At 43.3% G+C, this 21,846-nt stretch overlaps 1 protein-coding gene across 1 annotated transcript in view; it reads right to left on the reverse strand.

Annotated features, from left to right (window-relative positions):
* Nucleotides 1-17,558, reverse strand: part of ARHGEF6 (Rac/Cdc42 guanine nucleotide exchange factor 6) — a 125,168-nt gene extending 107,610 nt beyond the window's left edge. The window contains exons 1-2 of the mRNA XM_081115150.1: nucleotides 17,383-17,558; nucleotides 16,043-16,126 (exon numbers count right to left, since the gene is read on the reverse strand). Coding sequence (XP_080971276.1) covers nucleotides 16,043-16,126; nucleotides 17,383-17,547 — 249 coding nt within the window. The 5' untranslated portion in view covers nucleotides 17,548-17,558. The remainder of the gene's footprint in view (nucleotides 1-16,042; nucleotides 16,127-17,382) is intronic.
* Between the last annotated feature and the right edge of the window lie 4,288 nt (nucleotides 17,559-21,846).

Here is a 21,846-nt window from a genome sequence, read left to right on the forward strand (position 1 = left end):
CTGGAAGCGGCTTGTCCTCCGGAGTCACCGGGCCGGCGAGCGGGCGGGCTAGCCTGTGCCAAGGCTGCGGGAACCGTTCAACCCAGCCAGAGCTGGGACCCTGCCCTAAGCGCAGCCGCCACCAGGGCGAAACTGGAGAGCTGGGCTCGGCTTCCCCGGGCGGGGAGGGGCGGCTGCAACTTTGCTCTTAGACGCCGGCGAGGAGGGGGCGCCAGTCTCCAAACTCTGTGCCACGCCCGTAACCTCTCCAGTCCAGGAAATTTTTTTATCCCTTTATGTTTTTTTAACCTAAAAGGAAACCAGATTCTTGCCCTCAAGTTCTTGCTTCCAGTATTGTGCCCTTCGGTGGGCTGAGGACCAAGGGGCCGAATGCGAGGGAGGGGGTGGCGGGAGATGAGCCCGGCTGAGTGCGCTGGCCGTGAGCGGGCCAGGGCTCTCGGGCGGCGGCGGCAGGCCTGGATCGGCTGCCTGGGGGACCTGCCTTTGCGGCTCTTCAGGACCCTGCTCAGCTGCCCACGCTGGCCCCCTCCTGCCTGGGAAGGAGGGAGGCCTCGAGAGGCCGGGCCAGCGGCGGGGAAGCAGTGACCCGGACCTGGATCACCCAAGTAGGAACTGGAAGTGACTGAGGCGGACGGCAGAGCAGCAGCAGCAGCAGCAGCAGCAGCAGCAGCAGCAGCAGCAGCAGCAGCAGCAGCCGCCGCCGCCAAGTAGCCGCAGCAGCTGCTGAAGCTCCGGTGTAGCGGCAACGGCCACACTGCGCATGCTGCTGCCTCCCGCTTCAGCCCTGAGTTCAGGGCTGCGGGCGTCTGGCCTGCGGTGGGCCAGTGCCAGAGCCTCAGGCGGGAATCCTGGCCTCACAGACTAGCCTGTCCTAGTGGCCCATGTCCTCCTCCACCCCCGAACTCCACTCAGAACCCCAAGTTCGATGGTGAGCCGCGGAGACACCTAAGCAAGGAAGCATTCTCCAAGGGCCCTCCACATGCCTACCTTCCCTGAACTAACCTTGATGCCCTTCCTGGATCTCTGATAACAGGCCCCAAATCAGAAGTCTCTTTGAGGGAGAATAAAAAGGTTCATGATAGATGGAAAATATTTACAACATTATTGAAGTCCAATTTTTAAAGAAATATAATGCATTCAGTAAAAGATTAGGATGGCCAGAGTCATGGGTGCCATTTACTGTAACTCATGAAACTCACTAAGAGTGTCAGATTTGTTCAACAGAAAAGAAAAATTTACCCAAATCCTCTTTAGTCTTCCCACTAGCTCAAATTGAGCAGCTAAATATACAAAGTTTTGCCCAGTAGAAATTGATGGAAAGGGGCCAATTAAAAATAGTGTCCAACAGTTAGACATTAGCAATCCCTACTCAGTTGGGGGGGGGCAGTTGGGGGCAATCAGTCAACAGAAGCCTAGAGAAGGGGACTCAGACTTCATACAAGTGTCAGGCTCAGGGCTTGAAGGAAGGTCTGCTGATAACCATTACAGTTACTGAGTAGTTGCCTGCCCTTATACCTCACTCCTCCAGGGAGGTTCTACCTCCTAGAGCTAGAGCTCTTTCATGGGAAATTTAGCCTTGATCATTAGTAAATCTGCTTTCCTTCCAAAACTGCTTCCCTGCAGAGCAGCCCCTGTGAAATGGCAAATCATCCTTCCCACAGGCCCCACTTTGGGTAGGGCACCCATGCTACTCCAGTGACAAGGCAGATGGAGTGAGTCAAGGAAACAGGAGGCAGTGAGGGGGTGGGGGCAAAGAGAAAAAAACCCTTACTGACACCAGCTGGTGAGAGAGAGAGAGAGGGAGAGAGAGAGAGAGAGAGAGAGAGAGAGAGAGAGAGAGAGAAAGAGAGAGAGAGAGAGAGAGAGAGAGAGAGAGAGGCACAAACTGAGCCTCATATATATTCAATTAAATGCTTCATAAATAAAACATCTTTTACAAAGTAGGCTTGGCCTAGGAGCAGGATAGGAGATGGTAGCAGGTCCTTGGCAATGGGTTGGTTGTAAGGGTGGCAGGAGACAAAGCAAGAGGACCTGCTGGGAATGAGGTAGGGGAAGCCTGGCTGTAAGGAAAACTAGCCACAGAACAATGCAATCAGAGAGGTACCAACTATCCAGGCCACTCCAGAAGGATCAGAAGAACTGTGTATGTCCCTGACTCCCACCAAGTTCAAAGGCAAAACAAAATCAAAACTACCATTGCTAGACTACTGTTGTCAAGGGACTTCCTAATCACATTAGTAATATTCTACCTAGACAATGAAGATTTTTTCATATGTTCTGGAATACTTACTCTTGAGGCCTATATATCAACCCTGCCTTCTCTACTCTGTAAACAAATAGGACAGATATACATATTTGATTCACAGAAAAAGAAATACAAATGGATAAAACGGAATGATAAGATGTCCAAACTCACTGAGAATCATGAAATACAAAAATATAGCAATATATAAAATACCATTTTCACCCAGCAGTTTAACAAACATTAAAGATAATATTGAGAGCTGCCAGGGACATGAGGAAGAAGGCACTTTCTATACTATCAGTGGGAGTAGAACTTCATATAGCATTTTTGTAGGGGAATTTGAGAGTACCTATAGAATTTTGATACAGTAATTTATTCTATGAACAAAGATGCTTCAAGAATAATCACAGATGTACACAAATTTCTATGTGGGTATCCAAGATGACACAATGGGATTTATCCTGGGAATGCAAGATTGACTTAACATATCAAAATTAATCAATGTAATACCACATATCTACACTAATAAAAGAGAAAAATGGTAATTGGCGTACGGCGATACCATTTTCATTGGCTAATCAGGGCTATATGCAAATTAACTGCCAACTAAGATTGGCAGTTAACTGCCAACTAAGATTGGCAGTTAACTGCCAACAAGATGGCAGCTAATTTGCATATGTAGGCACAATGCAGGGAGGTGAAAGGGAAAGCAGGAAGAAGCCCCCTGCCACTGACAGTGATCGGAAACCCAGGGGGGAGCTAAGAGCTGGGGGGCAGGGCAAAGGCAGCCCTGGGGCCGCCTTTGCCCTGCCCCCCAGCCATGATCAGAGAATCAGGCGCCTTTGCCATCCTGGCCAGAGATAGCAGGAAGTAGGGGTGGAGCCAGTGATGGGAGCTGGGCACGGTCGAAGCTGGCATTCCCAGGAGCTAGGGGTCCCTTGCCTGGGCCTAAAGCGAAGCCCACAATCGCGGCGCCCCCCGCTGCCACTACGGGTCCCCGCTGCCTGGGCTGGATGCCTAGGCCAGAGGCGTTAGGACTGGGCAGGGGCGGAGCCTGCAACCGCAGGGAGCTGGGGGTCCCCTGCCCAGGCCTGACACCTCTGCCGGAGGCCTCAGGCCTGGTCAAGGGGCCGATCCGGTGATTGGTGATCAGAGGGTGATGAGGGTCAACTCCTCTGGCCGAGGCATCAGGCCTGGGTGGGGGGCGGAGCCGGGGATTGGGGGGATATGATGGTCCCCTTGCCCAGGCCTGAAGCCTGGGTCAGAGGCGTCAGGCTTGGGCGGGGGGTGGAGCAAGCGATCAGAGGGAGATGGGGGTCCCCTGCCCAGGCATGATTCCTGGGCCAGAGGCCTCAGGCCTGGGCAGGGGCCAGAGCCAGTGATCGGGGGGAGATGGGGGTCCCCTGTCCAAGCCTGACACCTCTGGCGGAGGCGTCAGGCCTGGGCAAGGGGCCGATCAGGCGATCGGAGGGTGATGGGGGTTTACGCCTGAGGGCTCCCAGTATGTGAGAGGGGGCAGGCTGGGCTGAGGGACACTCTCCCCCCACACACACACCCAGTGCACAAATTTCGTGCACCGGGCCCCTAGTCTATACTAATAAAAGGGTAATATGCTAATTAGACCGGGAGACCTTCCAGACATCCTTCTGGACAAAGCCATAGTGGCGGGGCTGAGGCAGAGGTGGTTAGGGGTGATCAGGCCAGGAGGGGAGGGCAGTTGGGAGCGAGAAGGCTGGCAGGCAGAGTGGTTAGGGGCGATTAGGCAGGCAGGCAGGTGAGTAGTTAGGAGCCAGCAGTACCGGATTGCAAGAGGGAGGTCCAACTGCCGGTTTAGGCTGGATCCCACAGAGACATCCCCCGAGGGGTCCCAGATTGGAGAGGGTGCAGGACAGGCTGAGGGACACCCTCCCCCAATGCACGAATTTCATGCACCGGGCCACTAGTCAATATAATAAAGGACAAAAACCAATGGTCATCTTAGCAGAAACAGAAAAGAACTTTGACAAAATCCAGCATCCTTTCATGATTAAAAAACCAGCAAAAAAGTAGGAATAGAAGGGAACTTCTTTAACATGATAAAGGGCATCTATGAAAAATCCACAGCTAATGCCATACTTAATGATGGAAGACTGAAAACTTCCCCTAAGATAAAAAACAAGACTAGGATGTCCACTCTCATCACTTATAGTCAACATTGTACTGAAGGTTCTAGCCAGGAAAATTAGGCAAGAAAATGAAATAAAAGGCATTCAAATTTGAAAGGAAAAAGTAAAACTATCTCTATGAACAGATGACATGTTGTACAAGAAAACCACAAAGAATCTAAAAAACTATTATAACTAATAAATAAGTTCAGCAAAGTTGAAGAATACAAGATCAGTATACAGAAATCAATTGTATTTTTATACACTTAAAATGAACAATCCAAATATAAAATTAAAAAAACAATTCCACTTACAGTAGCATCAAAAGGAATAAAATACCACCAAGGAATAAAATACCATCAAGATATTTTCTTATATCACATAAGATATTAAATATCACCAAGGAGGTACAAGGCATGTGCACTGAAAACTGCACAGCATTGTTGAATGAAATTTTAAAAGACCTAAATAAATGGAAAGACATCATGTGTTATGGGTCAGAAAACTTAGTGTTATTAAGATGGCAACACTCTCCAAAGCAATATACAGATTGAACGCAATCACTATAAGAATTCCAGCTTTTTGTTTTGTTTTGTTTTCTTTTTTGTGTTTTTTGTTTGTTTGTTTGTTTGTTTTGCATAAATGGACAGGCAGGTCCTAAAATCCATATGGGCACAAAAGGGATTTAGAATAGCCAAAATTATTTTGAAAATGAAGAACAAAGTTGGAAAACTCACACTTTCTGATTTGAAAACTTACTGCAAAGCTACATTAATCTATTCAATGGGGAGAAGAATAGTCTTTTCAACAAATACTGTTGATACAACTGGATACCCACAGGTAAAAGCATGAATTGGGAACCCTACCTCACATCACACAAAAAAAAATTAACTCAAAATAGATCAAAGACATAAATGTAAGAGCTAAAACTATAATACTCTTAGAAGAAAACATAGGAGTAAACCTTTGTGACATTGTATTAAACAACTAGAGGCCTGGTGCACAAAAATTTGTGCACGGTGGGGGGGGGGGTCTCACAGCCCGGCCTGTGCCCACTCGCAGTCTGGGACCCCTCAGGGGATGACCACCTGCTGGTTTAGGCACGCTCCTCGAGGGATTGGGCCTAAGCTGGCAAACAGACATCCCTCTGGCAGCCGGGGAGCCCTCGGGGGATGTCCATTTGCCAGTGGAGAGCAGGCCTAAGCTGCAGTCTGACATCCTTAGCGCTGCTGAGAAGGCAGGAGAGGCTCCCACCACCACCGCTGTACTGGCAGCTGTCAGTCTGGCTTGTGGCTGAGCAGAGCTCCCCCTGTGGAAGCGCACTGACCACCAGGGGGCAGCTCCTGCATCGAGCGTCTGCCCCCTGGTGGTCAGTGTGTGTCACAGTGACCAGTCATTCCCAGTCTTTCTGCTGTTAGGGTCAGTTTGCATATTACCATTTTATTATATATATTAGAGGCCTGGTGCATGGGTGGGGGCTGGCTGGTTTGCCCTTCAGGGTGGGGGTCCCCACTGGGGTGCCACTGGGGTGCCTGGCCAGCCTGGGTGAGGGCTGATGGCTGTTTTCAGGCTGGCCAAGCCTCCCCAGCAACAGAAGCTCCCAGCCTCTCCTTTTTTTCTTTTATTTTTCTGGGATTTATTTACCTTCTATAATTGAAACTTTGTAGCCTGGAGTGGAGCTCAGAGCTGGCCAGGGCTTGGCTTCCTCCATCGCCAGGGGGAACCCAAGGCTCCAGCTCAGTGGCCACGGCCAGCTGAAAGCAGGTATCTGGGGTTTGTTTAGCTTCTATAATTCAAACTTTGTTGCTTTAAGTGTAGCTTAGAGCTGGCCGTGGCAGGCGGGGAACCTTGGCTTCCTCCATCATTGGAGCAAGCAAGCCTCCTGCTAGTTCCAGCTCTGTGGCTGCCAGCCGCCATCTTTGTTGGCAATTAATTTGCATATCTCACTGATTAGCCGATGGGAGGCATAGCAAAGGTATGGTCAATTACCATGTTTGTCTATTATTAGGTAAGATAGTTTCTTAGATATAATAGCCAAAACACAAGCAACAAAAGAAAAAAATGGATGATTTTTACTTCATTGAAATTAAAAAAGTTGTATTTCAGAGGATACTGTCAAACTTGGGACGGTGTTTCAGATAGTGCTTTGTTTCGCAGGTGTCTCAGCAGACTTACCTGACCAGCTGCTAGCTGTGTGATTCTCTGAGACCCTAGGACACTATAGCCATATGAGAACACAAAGATGGAGGTCATTTGTAAAGGCCGACTAGCCACCCAGAGGGTCACATGGCAGCAGCTCTTTAAGGTGATCACTATGACCCACAGACAATATTGAAACTTTCAGTGTGCTATTGCATATCTAGCTTCATTGTTTTGCATTTCCAAACTGACCATTTCAAATTTATACTCTTTCTTTAGATAATAGTGTGTTCTGGGCAATATTCAAACCCTGTTTTTATATTTTTTGTACATTAACAGTTTTACATCATCAACAAAAATCTATTAAGCATGCCCTATACTAGGCAACTTTCATGTAAGCATGCCCTATACTTTAGGCCTGAGATATAATCTATCTAAACTGTCATAAGTATCCATCAATGAATAAATGGATAAAAAAGATGTGGTGGGACTAAAATCATTTCCCCTAAGAACAGGAACAAGACAGGGATGCCCACTCTCACCACTCCTGTTCGACATAGTACTGGAAGTATTAGCCACTGCAATTAGACACGAACAAGAAAAAACAAACATCCAAATTGGAAAAGAAGAGGTAAAACTGTCCTTATTTGCAGATGACATGATATTGTACATAAAAAACCCTAAAGACTCCATCAAAAAACTATTAGATGTGATAAATGAATTCGACAATGTAGCAGGATACAAAATTAACACCAAGAAATCTATGGAATTTCTATACACCAATAGTGAACTTACAGAAAGAGAGACTAAAAACGCAATCCCATTTACCATCACACCAAAAAAATTAAGATACCTAGGAATAAACTTAACTAAAGAGGTAAAAGACCTCTACTCAGAAAACTACAGGATATTGAAAAAAGTGATAGAGGAAGACATAAACAGATGGAAGAACATACCATGTTCATGGATTGGTAGAATCAACATCATCAAAATGTCCATACTGCCCAAAGCAATCTATTAATTCTATGCACTTCCCATTAAAATACCAACAGCATATTTCACAGACCTAGAACGAACACTCCAAAAATTTATCTGGAATAAAAAAAGACCCCAAATAGGTGCAGTGATCCTGAGAAAGAAGAACAAAGTAGGTGGGGTCTCAATACCAGATATCAAGCCGTATTACAAAGCCACTGTTCTCAAAACTGCCTGGTACTGGCACAAGAACAGACATATAAATCAATGGAAGAGAACAGGGAGCCCAGAAATCCACCCGAACCAATATGCTCAATTAATATTTGACAAAGGAGGCAAGAACATACAATGGAGTCAAGACAGTCTCTTCAATAAATGGTGTTGGGAAAATTGGACAGATACATGGAAAATTGGACAGATACAGAAAACTGGACAGATACATTTTTTCACATGCAAAAAATGAAACTAGACCACCAACTTACACCATACACAAAAATAAACTCGAAGTGCATAAAGAACTTAAATGTAAGATGGGAAACCATAAAAATACTAGAGGAATCCAAAGCAACAAAATCTCAGACATATGCCAAAGCAATTTCTTCACCCATACAGCTCCTAGGGCATTGGAAACTAAAGAGAAAATAAACAAATGGGACTACATCAAAATAAAAAGCTTCTGCACAGAAAAAGAAACCATCAACAAAACAACAAGAAAGCCCACTGCATGGGAGAACATATTTGCCAATGTTATCACCAATAAGGGTTTAATCTCCAACATTTATAGGGAACTCATACAACTTAACAAAAGGAAGATAAACAATCCAGACTTTATCTAAAACAAAAGGAAGATAAGCAATCCAATAAAAAAATGGGCAAAGGACCTAAATAGACACCTTTCAAAAGAGGACATTCAGAAAGCCAAGAGACATATGAAAACATGCTCAAAGTCACTAATCATCCAAGAAATGCAAATCAAAACAACAATGAGGTACCATCTCACACCTGTCAGAATGGCTATCATCAACAAATCAACAAACGACAAGTGCTGGCGAGGATGTGGAGAAAAAGGAACACTCATGCACTGCTGATGGGAATGCAGACTGGTGCAGCCACTATGGAAGACAGTATGGAGTTTCCTCAAAAAGTTAAAAATGGAACTCCCATTTGACCCTGTGATCCCACTTCTAGGAATATATCCCAAGAAACCAGAAACACCAATCAGAAAGGATATATGCAACCTTATGTTCATAGCAGCACAATTCACCATAGGTAAGATCTGGAAGCAGCCTAAGTGCCCATCAGTAGATGAATGGATTAGAAAACTGTGGTACATCTACACGATGGAATACTATGCTGCTGTAAGAAAGAAGGAATTCTTACCATTTGCAACAACATGGAATGAACTGGAGAGCATTATGCTAAGTGAAATAAGCCAGTCAATGAAAGAAAAATACCACATGATCTCACTCATTTATGGATAATTAAGACCATTATAAACTGTTGAACAAAAATAGATACAGAGGCAGAGCAACATCGAACAGACTGTCAAACTACAGCAGGAAGGCCGGGGAGGGTTGGGAGGGTTGGTAAGAGATCAACTGAAGGACTTGTATGCATGCATATAAGCATAACAAATGGACACAAGACACTGGAGGGTAAGGGAGGCTAGGGGAAGGTCAAGGGGAGAAAAAAAAGGAGACATATATAATATTCTTTGTAATACTTTAAGCAATAAAACAGTTTAAAAAAAAAAGATGTGGTGGGGAGAAACCAATATGGAGGCATAGGTAAACACCGGAAATTGCTGCCTCACACGACCACTTCAAAATTACAGATAAAAGACAAAATGGACATCATCCAGAACAACAGGAAGGCTGGCTGAGTGGAAATTTTACAACTAGAAGGAAAGAGAAAAGCACACTAAGACTCAGAGGCGGTGCGGGAGTAAAGTGCAGAGGTACGGAGGGCCATGCGCAGAAAGGGCTGGCAACTGAGGACACAGTTGTCTTTTTCAATTGGGAGGAAGACACAAGCTCCTGACTGCTCTGAACTCCAGTTCTGGGCGAGTCTCTAGGGACCCAGGCTCATACAGAGAAAAACTGGACTGTCTGGCAGTGGACAGAACTCGAGGGCGGCTTTCTCTCAGAAGTGATTGCAGCCATTACCAAGGGACACTGAGACCCAGGTCCTCTTAGGGCAGGACTGAGGATCAGCTATAGCTGTTTGCTCTGCCCTGTTGATTCCCTGAGACCCCGCCCCACCCAAGCTGTGTACAGAGACTTTTACATATGAATGTCCTAGCCCTCTGCAATCTAAAATTACCTAACAAACTGCTGCTGGGTCAGAGAGACCCAAAACATCCAAAAACAAGTCTCAAGGCCCCACAGAAGCTTGCATTGCTTCACAGCTTGGCCTCATCTGGGCACCTCCAAACCCCAAACAAAGAAAAGGAATCTGAAGATCTCTCCATAGCTCCTGCTGGCTAGCCTCAGGTAGAGGCTAAATTAGCACCTCCTTAGAGATCCAAGTGCCAGTGTACCAAGTGGTCAGAGTGGGACCATCCAGATTATACCTCCTCAGATCCATAAGGGACACACTCAGGGGGCAGACTCAGGGAGCACCAAAGCCCCACTGAAGCAAGTCTTGCCCCATAAGGGTGTCTTCAGCACAGACGTTCTCCCACTGCAGACACAGCTGATTCTTACAGCCAATTGGCCTGGAGGTCAATTCTTCCCAGTGGTACCAACAACAATCAAGGCTTAACTACAACAAGACTGTGCACAAAGCCCACAAAGGGGTGCACCAAGAGTGTCCACCCCAGGTAATTGGGGAGGCTGAGCCACTGGGCCCTATAGGACACCTAGCACAGAAAGCCACTCTATCAACACAGGGAAGCATAAAAAATGTGGAGACAAAGAAACAGGTCACAAATGATAGAAATGGAGGAAAGCAAACTACTGGATATAGAGTTCAAAACCACACTTATAAGGTTTTTTAAGAATTTTCTAGAAACTGCCAATAAATTTAGTGAGACCCTCGATAAATCTAGTGAGACCCTCGAGGATATGGAAAAGGATGAACTAGAAATTAAGCATACACTGTCTGAAATAAAGAATATTATACAGAGAACCAACTGCAGATATCAGCACAATTTACCATAGTACTGCAAGAATCAAGTCAAAGATTTGAAATATGAAGAAGTAAAAAACATCCAACCAGAAAAGCAAAAAGAAAAAAGAATCCAAAAATATCAAGATAGTGTAAGGAGCTTCTGGGACAACTTCAAGCATACCAACATCTGAATTATGAGACTGCCAGAAGAAAAGAGAGAGAAAGATATTGAAAACCTATTTGAAAAAATAATGACAGAAAACTTCCCCTACCTGGTGAAAGAAATAGACTTACAAGTCCAGGAAGTGCAGAGAACCCCAAACAAAAGGAATCCAAAGAGGACCACACCAAGACACATCATAATTAAAATGCCAAGAGCAAAAGACAAAGAAAGAATCTTAAAAGCAGCAAAAGAAAAACAGTTAGTTACCTACAAGGGAGTACCCATATGATTGTCAGCTGATTTCTCAACAGAAACTATGCAGGCTAGAAGGGAGTGGCAAGAAATATTCAAAGTGATAGCAAGAACCTACAACAAAGATTACTTTACCCAGCAAAGCTATCATTCAGAATTGAAGGTCAGATAAAGAGCTTCACATATAAGAAAAAGCTAAAGGAGTTCATCACCACCAAACCAGTATTATGTGAAATGCTGAAAGGTATCCTTTAAGAAGAGGAAGAGGAAGAAAAAGGTAAAGATACAAATTATGAACAACAAATACACATCTATCAACAATTGAATCTAAAAATCAAGTGAATAAATAATCTGATGAACAGAATAAACTGGTGAATATAATAGAATCAGGGGCATAGAAAGGGAATGGACTGACTATTCTCAGGGGGGGAAGGGGTGTGGGGGGTGCGGGAAGAGACTGGACAAAAATCGTACACCTATGGGTGAGGACAGTGGGGGGGGGGGCGGTAAGGGCAGAGGGTGGGGTGGGAACCGGGTGGAGGGGAGCTATAGGAGGGAAAAAGAGAAACAACTGTAATAATCTAAACAATAAAGATTTAATAAATTTTTAAAGATATTAAAAAGAATAAAAAATGCTATAACATAATCATTTATATGAATTACATATATGAAATATAATGTAAATAATACTAAAAGCTATAGTTTTTTTTCTAAGCACTGTTTTAGCTACATCTCACAAAGTTTGATATGTTGCCTTTTTCATTGAATTAAAAGTATTTTCTCAGAAAATAAAAAAGATGTGGTGTATACTAGTATACATGGTGGAATATTATTCAGCCATGAAAAAGATGGACATCCTGCCATTTGCAACAACATGAGTGGACCTTGAGCACATTATTCTAAGTGAGATATGTCAGAGAAAGACAAGTAGGGTATGATATCACTTATACGTGCATTCGAAAAGAAGTGAAACTTCAAAAAAACCCCAGAAAGTAAAATGGTGGTTATCTGGGAATGAAGTAAGGGGATAAAAATTGATGTTGTTTGAGGGTACAAACTTGCAGTGAGTCATAGTGATCTAATGCACAGTATAATAAATATAGACAATGGTATTGTACTATAATTATTAATGTGGGCATATTATAATATAAATGTATCAAAGTAACACATTGTACACCTTAAATTCACACAATGTTACATGTCAAGTATGGTCAGTTAAAAATAAGTTAATTTTTAAAACTTTGCAAAGATTTGTGTTTAGGCATGTCTCTTAGCTCTCTAGAATCTTAAAACTGGATGGTCCGTATTCATGGCTGCTGGGCGCACCCCTGCTCAGCTTTCAGTCTCATGTATTGATTTAATTAGACTTCCCTCAGGGTTCTAGGAGGGCCTCAATAGTCTTCTATATACTCCCTACAGGCATAATTTTGCATACAATATTACCTAATATTAACAGTAACATTGAGCAGCTAGTATGCATGCCTTATGTACAGTAATATATTAAATGCCTTAGATGTATTTTCTCATTTAATCCTTAAAACAATCCTATGCAATAGATATTATGGTTATTTTTTTTTAATCCTTGCCTAAGGATATGTTTTTCATTGATTGTAGAGAGAGAGGAAGCGAGAGGGAGAGATAGAAATATCGATGTGAGAGAGAAACATTGATCAGTTGCCTCCCTTATGCAAACCCACAACCTGAATATGTGCACTGACCAGGAGTCAAACTCTCAACCCTTCAGTACAATGGGACAATGCTCCAACCACTGAGCCACACTGTCCAGGGCTGTAATATATGATTAATGTTTTCATTACACAGATAAGGAAACTGGAGCTTAAAGAGGCCAAGTAACTGTCTTGATCATCACTCTATTTCCAGTGCCTCGTTCATATAGCAACCTCCCCATAAAAAAAAATGAATAATTGATTTAGAGAGAGAATCTGGAATATTGGGAAGCACCAGGAATCCTTCTTCCCACCTAGACAGCAATTGTACTGGCAGAATCTGTCTGATGTAACCATTTAGAGGTCTGGAGTCTATTCAAAGTTAATTTCAGTCTATTTCAGCTTTTAACATTTTAGCAGCTACCAATCCCCACACTCTCCAATCCCATTTCAGGAAGCAGTGCATGCATTCCAAGAGCTGTTTGCAGAAGCCAAAGTGGGCAATAAGACCTCATCCCCCGCCCCCCACCAAAAAAAGAGGCCAAGTAACTTTTCTCAGAGTCATATAGTCAGTAACTGACCAAGCCAAGACTCTGGCCAAAGTCTATCCAACTAGAGAAGGTATGTGCTTAACCATGATGCCAATATTGCCTTATTACAATAGTTATATAATGTTCAAGCCAGCCTGAATTATCAAAAAGAGATTTAAAATATGCCAAGTGCCTTTTATTTAAAAAAATGAAAATTATGATATACTTTTTAGAAATACTTCTATTCAAAGTGGATAAAAGTATTTTAAGCATTAGTGCTTAAAGAAGTAAACATTAGTTATCAGACAAGTTCACTTTTATGAAACAACTCATTTTCCAGCAATGCCCATGAGGTGTTTCTGTATTATCTAGTATTCTTAGAACTGCAAAGCAGCTTAATATACCTTCTGGCAGCTTCAGAGTGCAGAAATCATTGGCAACCTCACCATGTTTTTATTTGCCAAATAAAAATGAAAACACTATTACCTGTTCCATAGTAGCCGTCATTCTATAAGGGATATAGAGTGATCTCAGGCCATACCTACTACCTCAAAAGCCATACACACAGGTGCTCATGCTCACACATGTGAACATATGGACATGTGTGTGCATACACACACATAGATCTAAAATTGGGCAATGGAGAAACCTGGAATAAAATATTCTGAGACAAGCATAGCCTGATGCTATGGGTAACTTTAGGAAAAATTCTGAAGCAAGCAAAGTTTATGTAGGGCAAAAACTACTTGTATTGCTATTAATAATACTAGCTAACATTTGGAGAATACTATGAGAATACTATGTGTGAGAAACCCTTCAATGAACATGAATTTATTGATATCTCACACCAATCCTATGAGATAGGCACTGCTATTATTCCCACTTTACAGCTGAGGAGAATGAGGCATAAAGGTATTGTTAGGCCCTAGCTGGTTTGGCTCAGTGGATAGAGCGTCAGTCTGTGGATTGAAGGGTCCTAGGTTCGATTCCGGTCAAGGGCCTTGGTTGTGGGCACATCCCCAGTAGGGGGTGTGCAAGAGGCAGCTGATCGATGTTTCTCTCTCATCAATGTTTCTAACTCTCTATCCCTCTCCCTTCCTCTCTGTAAAAAAATCAATAAAATATATTTTTTTAAAAAGGCATTGTTAGCCCTGGCCTGTTTGGCTCAGTGGATAGAGCGTCAGCCTGCGGACTGAATGGTCCCAAGTTCGATTCTGGCCAAGGGCACATGCCTGGGTTGCGGGCTTGATCCCCAGTGGGGGGATTGTGGGGGGCAGCCGATCAATGATTCTCATCATTGATGTTTCTCTCTCTCTCCCTCTTCCTTCCTCTCTGAAATCAATAAAGAAATATATTTAAAAAATAAATAAATAAATAAAAATAAAAAGGCATTGTTAGGTAACATGTTGAAGTTCACAAAGCTACTGGTGAGAGAGAACTGAAACAGTCTAGTGTCAGAGTCCATGTTCAAACTACCACTAATACTTCCCCAGAAATACTACTACTAATGAATATTTATACTCTTATGTCCCTGATCCTGTACTAAGCACTCTACATATATTATGTCATGCTAGAGGCCCAGTGCATGGATTCGTGCACCAGTGGGGTCCCTCGGGTTGGCCTGTGGGGATTGCGCCAAAATCAGCTCTCCAACATCGCCCAAGGGGTCCTGGGTTGTGAGAGGGTACAGGCCAGGACGAGGGACCCCACTGGTGCACTGGGCCTCTAGTATGCATATAAGATCTTTGGTTAATCTCTTCCTGCTCTCCGCCCTACCCCCTTTCCTCTGAGGTTCATCAGTCTGTCCCATGTTTCCATGCCTGCGTTTTCTGCTCCTGCATTGAGTGTCTGCCCCCTGGTGGTCAGTGCACGTCATGGCTACTGGTCAGTTAGTCGGCAGGTTGGCTGGTTGCTTAGGCTTTTATATATATAGACATGTTTTGAGGTTGGAGGTTTTAGTTCTAAATTATTATGCAGCATCTTATTTGATCTTTAAAACAACCCCATGAAGTACCTATTATTTGTGTCCATTTTACAGATAAAAATACTGAGGCCCAACCCTGACTGGTTTGGCTCAGTGGATGGAGCATCAGCCTGCAGACTGAAGGGTCCCAGGTTTGATTCCGGTCAAGGGCACATGCCTGGGTTGCTGGCTTGATCCCCAGTGGGGAACATGCAGGAGGCAGCCAATCAATGATTCTCTCTCATCATTGATGTTTCTATCTCTCTTTCCCTCTCCCTTTCTCTCTGAAATCAATAAAGATATATTTAAAAATAAAAAAACTGAGGCCCAGAGAAGTGAAGTAATTTGGCACACAGGCAAAAGTATCAACTGAGTTTCAGTAAACCCCCTATAAGTACAGTAAGGATCCATGTAATATAAAATAATGCAACGTAAGTTAATATACAATTTCTACCTCAGGGTCAGGTTCTCTCAGCTTTTCAAAGCCTCTGTCCTAAAGTGTTAATGGAAAAAAGTAACAATAGACTTTCCTTTCTTCCCAACTCAAGGGGAATACAGTGACCCTCTGAAGCAGCCAGTTCCCCTTAGTAGGGAAGCACACCATAGAAGCTTTGTCACCAGAAGCCTGCTTTCAGGGCTTGGTATCTAAAAGAGTTTTGTTTTCTTTTGAAAATGGTTTCAGGAAAAGCCAAACTAGCAAGCCACCACTGGAGCCACCAATCTCAACCACGGTTTCTGTAAAATGCTTCCTCTATTTAACAGTGAAAATAAACCAAGAACTTTTACTACAATACTGTCTTCACTAGCAGTGAAAAAACAATGACAACAAGAATGGCAATCTGGGTGGGCTTACCTCCACTTGAAGGGTTACACATCCTTTCAGGAAGTCATTGATGTTGTTGATGCAGTCAGCTTCTGTTTGGGGCTCCAGACAGTACTAGAGAAACATGGTCAAGTGTCACTTGGAGACTGTCATCCCAGATCAAACATACCATATTCACCATTCACTAATAACTGCACAGGCAGGCTTTTTTAAGGCAGGGAGCTACATTGCTGTCAATCCAGGAAGAGAAATAACCACCAAAGGAAGTGATGCAAAAATCTAAACGGTTGGTCTTTATTTCAAATGTCACCAAACCTTTAGTCTCAAGCCATCTCTACTTATAAACTTTTTCTCATGCTTTTTGCCTGAGTATGGTGATAGCAAATCAGAGAAACCCAGATAGGTTTTTGAGTTTGGTTTTGCTTTCAACTTACTACCTCGCTCCCTCCTCTTCATGATGATTTATTCAAGAATATTTTACCCTTTGTTTTTCTCTGCATCTGATCACAAAAATCTACATTTTACCACTATTTTCTCACTGCTTTTTAAGTTTAAGAAATTATAAGTAAGTCAACTTTTTTCAATAAAAATACAAACTAGTTCAAGAAGGCAAAAGAACTATACTCAGAGTCACATTCCTGCTAACCTTAAGAACATAATTGCATTACCTTTAAATTACCTTTAAACTGACTTAAAGTGCCTGCTTTGAAAATTATCCATTCTCATGACCATGGGTTTCCAACATTAAAAGTTTTGGCTTTTTAAAAGAGAATAAGGGTAGTTTCACTTTGAACACATGTTGTACTTGAAACATATATTTGGTTTTTATTGTTTTAACAAACCTATGTGCCATTTGGGATTATTTCTCCTAATTGCTAAATAGCCTCTCTTTCAATGGATATTTTATTCTTTTTGGAAAGAAAATCTACATTGATTTTAGTCAAACTGTCACTAAACACCATCAACATCTGTTATAAATCATCCCATTATTTCACAGACTCATATGTACCCCAAGTTTAAAACATGTCCTCGGTACACAGGGAGGTCACGTATCTCTATGACAGAATAAGCTTGTCAGGTTCAGTGTTTTTTTAGAATAAGCTTGTGATATGGGTGTTCTCTTTGTCCCCTAGTATCAGTGGCTTAAGAGTTTTTTTATAATACTATTACTTGGTGGCCAATTACTAAAGGATAACATTTCATGTTCTGATTTTTTCAAACTACAAAAACAGTAAGAAAGAATATCCAACTCTTAGAAAGAGATTAAAGTAGGAGAAACCCAAGACCGGGACAACAGAAAATCTCAAGCATTACATTATTGCTGCTCTCTCACAGTTAGCACTCCTAAAGATACTGTAAATATCCCTTACCTTTTCCACAGAGCCAGGCCTCAGTCTGTTGATCAGTTTGCACAGCACTACCCCATTTTTCAGCGAGGACTTCAAGAACTCCTCTGGATCACAGATAGTTTTCTTGGGAGAATCTAAAACTCCCAAGGATATAAGCCATGTCACGATTTGCTCTTCTGGATTCATTCCTTAGAACTGTACGCTCGGAACAGCTCTCTGGGGCAGCTGCAAGGACGAAGCCACATCCGCGATTGCATCTGCTGTTGTCTTCCTTTTTATGAGTTCTCTTCTGGTGCTTGCAGAGCAAAGCTTTAAAACAACTTTCTTAGACAACGTTGGAACTCACTCAAATTAAGGGATTTTAAAACCACAGAGATCACACTCAAAGATATGGGAAGAAAATTAATGTAAAAACCCTGGATAACACTGGTTTTCTTTTTCAAAATCTGCAAAACAAATTCATTAGAATAAAAAAAGAAGAAATACACACGAACACACACCAAGGGGGGGGGGGGGAAACACAATGCAAGAAGCTGTAAGGGAAGGAAGTGAGGAGGATGCTGGGGAGGGAGGCGAAAGAAGGAAGCAAGCACTCTTGGAAAACAGAGGTGAGCCAGCACTTCAGGGGACCTTGAAAATGAGACACTCTTGGGCCAGTCTGGGAAAATGCTGTCAATAAATAGTCTAGCCCCAGTGAAAATCTGGCTTCTGTCAGGAGGAAGATGCCAACTGGCTCTTAGGTCAGACAGATCTGAGCCTCATGGGGAGCTCTGCTGGCACAAAATGTCTCAAAGAAGGTAGGTTCATAAAATTATTCCATGAAATGGCCGAATCTCCATCTCACAGAGATGGTGGGTTATGATCATTGCTTGCAAAACATGTTGAGTTGCATGGTGACACCGTGCCAAGCAAATGAAGATTGTGCCTGCTGTCAGCCATCACTGTACATAGTCAGAAGCGAAAGGAATGGCATTTTACTTTGCAGCCAAAAAGTTATGTTTAGGGAAATAGGCTAAGGATAACATCTGACATCCTGTTTACTTGCATTCTTGAGCAATTCTTTTTCTAAACCTGATTCCACTGCACAATCCAGCTGCAGTACCCTTAGCAGAGGCTCAAGCACACTCACATAAATGGGGGGGAAAAACACACTTGAAAACAGAACTTTTGAGAACAAAAAAGCACTTGACCTCTGTCTATACTACAGTCTGGAAGGTTGATGTTTCCCCAACAATAAGCACTTTACATTAAAAATGCTTCTCTGAAGATAAAAACTGGGCTATAATAAAAGTCCTTGAATTATTCTTGAACATTTTTAGAACCAGTCAAAATAGTCATACTATTGGGAAATTTATAAGGCCGACTTTAACAGTATGGCCTCCTCATATTGGTAAATGCATGGAACTCACCATCACTACCCATCCTCATACGTGGGATCCTCCTAAGCTTCAGAATCCTTTTCAACACATAGTAGGCATATACACACTACCAAATAATCAGCTTATATTATCCTCTTAAATGTTTCCCAAAGCTTTCCCTACTTGCCCTGTCATAACACTTACCACACTTTACTATTATTACTTTTTGATCTGTCTCCTCTATCAGAATGTAATCTTTCTAGAGTAGGGGTCTTGTCTGTCTTGTTTAACACTGTTTCCAGCAGAGTGCCTGGTACACAGCAGATGTTCAAAAATGCTGAATGAATGGATGAATGAACTCATATAATGTCCCAGGTATAGACACTACCTAATTATAACAAGGATTTTTTTTATGTTTTAATGTCTTAAAACATTTTTTCTTGCTAATTATTTTTATACTCTTATTGAAGTATAACTGACATAATAAACTACATATATTTAATACTAGAGGCCCAGCGCACAAAATTCGTGCACTTAGGGGTGTCCCTCAGCCTGGCCTGCACCCTCTCGCAGTCCGGGAGCCCTCAGGAATGTCTGACTGATGGCTTAGGCCTGCTCCTCACAGGGAGCAGGCCTAAGCCAGCAGTCGGACATCCTTAGCGCCACTGTGGAGGCGTGAGCCCAGCTTCTGGCTGAGCAGCGCTTCCCCTGTGGAAGCACACCAACCACCAGGGAGGAGCTCCTGCTTTGAGCATCTGCCCCTGATGGTCAGTGTGCATCATAATGACCGGTCATTCTGACGTTGAGCTGAAAACTGGCTCTCTGACATCCCCCTAGAGGTCCCAAATTGTGAGAGGTCACAGGCCAGGCTGAGGGACCCCACTGGTGCACGATCTGGGCCAGGGAGGGATGAGGGAGGTTGGCCAGCCGGGGAGGGACTGCAGGAAGGCTCCAGGGTATGTCCAGCCCATCTCGTTCAGTCCCTATCAGCCAGACCCCAGCAGCAAGCTAACCTAACAGTCAGAGCATCTTCCCCCTGGTGGTCAGTGCATATCATAGCAAGCCGTTGAGTGGCCTTAGCATATCATTAGCCTATTATACTTTGATTGGTAGAATGGCCAACTGGACAACCGGACACTTAGCATATTAGGCTTTTATTATATAGGATGTACAATTCAATTAATTTTGACATATGTATACACCTGTTATACAATCACACACACACACACACACACACACACACACACACATAATCCAGATAAACCTTTCTATCACCCCCAAAATTGTCCTTGTAATCTTTTAACCCTTCATCCCTTCCTTCTCCCAAAATCCCAGACAACCACCAATTTGTTTTCAGTTATATATATTATTTTGCCTTTTCTAAGATCTTATGTAAATGGAAGTACACAGTTTGGTACCTTTTTGTCTGGCTTCTTTCAATTAACATCATTCTTTTTAGATTCATTCATGTTGTTGCATCTATCTATAGTTCTATAACAAAGATTTGGCCTCCAAATGATTGGTTTGATGTAATTACACTTATAAGCAAAATAGGTATAACCAATCAAAAGTTTTAATTGACCTTTGACCGATGGCTAAGTTCATGTAATGGAAATAAAATCAAAATCCATTTGTTGATAAAAGAAATTTCCAAATCTGACCTGCTTACTTACATTTTTAAATGTCATTTGGACAGTTTTCACAATTGTTCATCAAAATTGTACTCTTTAGACAAATAAATTTGGCAGTATTGAGGTATCACTTACATTCTCTGGTGAAGACCAAAGAAGCCTGAGTAATTTCAGGAACTCAGCCTAGTTCAAAATAGATTTGAGTCCACTGAGGTCATCTGGGTGAAAATCTGCCTCATTTTGGACACTGACTGTAGCAAATTACTCTAAGTCATCAAGTAAAATCAGAAAGGCAAGGTCTCCTCCTCAAGGCAGAAGAAATAGTTCTATAAGTATAAAGATTGGAAGTCAGGGTTGGTATGTTAAAATGTCAAGAAAGCAAGGAATTCTGGGACAGTAGCAAGCATGTGGGTGAAATGAGCAACCATGAAACCCTGGCTGGGTAAGGAAGCCAGTGATGATAGAAAGTATCTGATGAACTGGGGAATCAGGGAGGAGGGTTGAAAGACTGGAGGTCACAGCAACACAAAGAGCAGACTTCATACAAAGGAATGAGTGAAAAAAGCAAAAGTCTCTCACTCTACTTCAGATCCTTAATACCATACACCATGAGCCATAACCTGTGTCCTCACTGGCTTTCCTACCTCCTCCTTCTTGTCTAATGAACTCTCTGGCACAGCAGTTTGGTTGATTTTCCCAAAATACCCCTTTAATAGTGTAATAGCCCTGCTCAATAACCATCAAAGGCTCTCCATCACCTAAAACAATGATTTACAAATAGCAATGTACAAAAATAATCATCTTGTGTGGGAAGGAGAAAGGAATGAGTGGAACTTGAGCCAAATTAGGTAACATTTTATTAAAAACTAGAGGCCTGGTGCACCAAATTTGTTCATGGGTGGGGTCCCTAGGCCTGGCCAGCAATCAGGGCCCATCGGGGCCAGGCCGATCAGGGCCGGGTCAGAGAGGAGGCGATGGTTGCTGGGCTAGGCGCAAAAGGAATGGACTCCAGATGCCGAAACTACCATTATCGGCGCCCTGCCACCATTCGGTTCCCTGCCTCCCCCCTCCTCCTTCCCTTGCTGCAGCGCCACCACTGTGGCGGGCAGGCAGAGGGCCAATCGGGGCCTGCCAGCCAGGAGGAAGGACAGGGCATGGGAGGTTGGCTGCTGGCCCCAAGAGGGAACTGGCCCTCGGCCCCCCTGGGAAAGGGGCTGCATCTGCCACCACCCACCCCTGATTTCCCATCCCAGCGAGGGACCACGGGAGTTTGGCTGGCCGGGGGAGGTTGGCTGTGGGTACACACTGACCACCAGGAGGCAGCTCCTGCATTGAGCGTCTGCCCCCAGTGGTCAGTGCGCATGATAGAGACTGGTCGTTCCAGTCGTTCTGGTAGCTTAGGCATATATATATATATATATATATATATATATATATATATATATAGAGAGAGAGAGAGAGAGAGAGAGAGAGAGAGGAAATATGCAAAACGGGTC

Source organism: Myotis nattereri, assembly GCF_964212035.1.
Source record: "Myotis nattereri genome assembly, chromosome: X".
Lineage (NCBI taxonomy): Eukaryota > Metazoa > Chordata > Mammalia > Chiroptera > Vespertilionidae > Myotis > Myotis nattereri.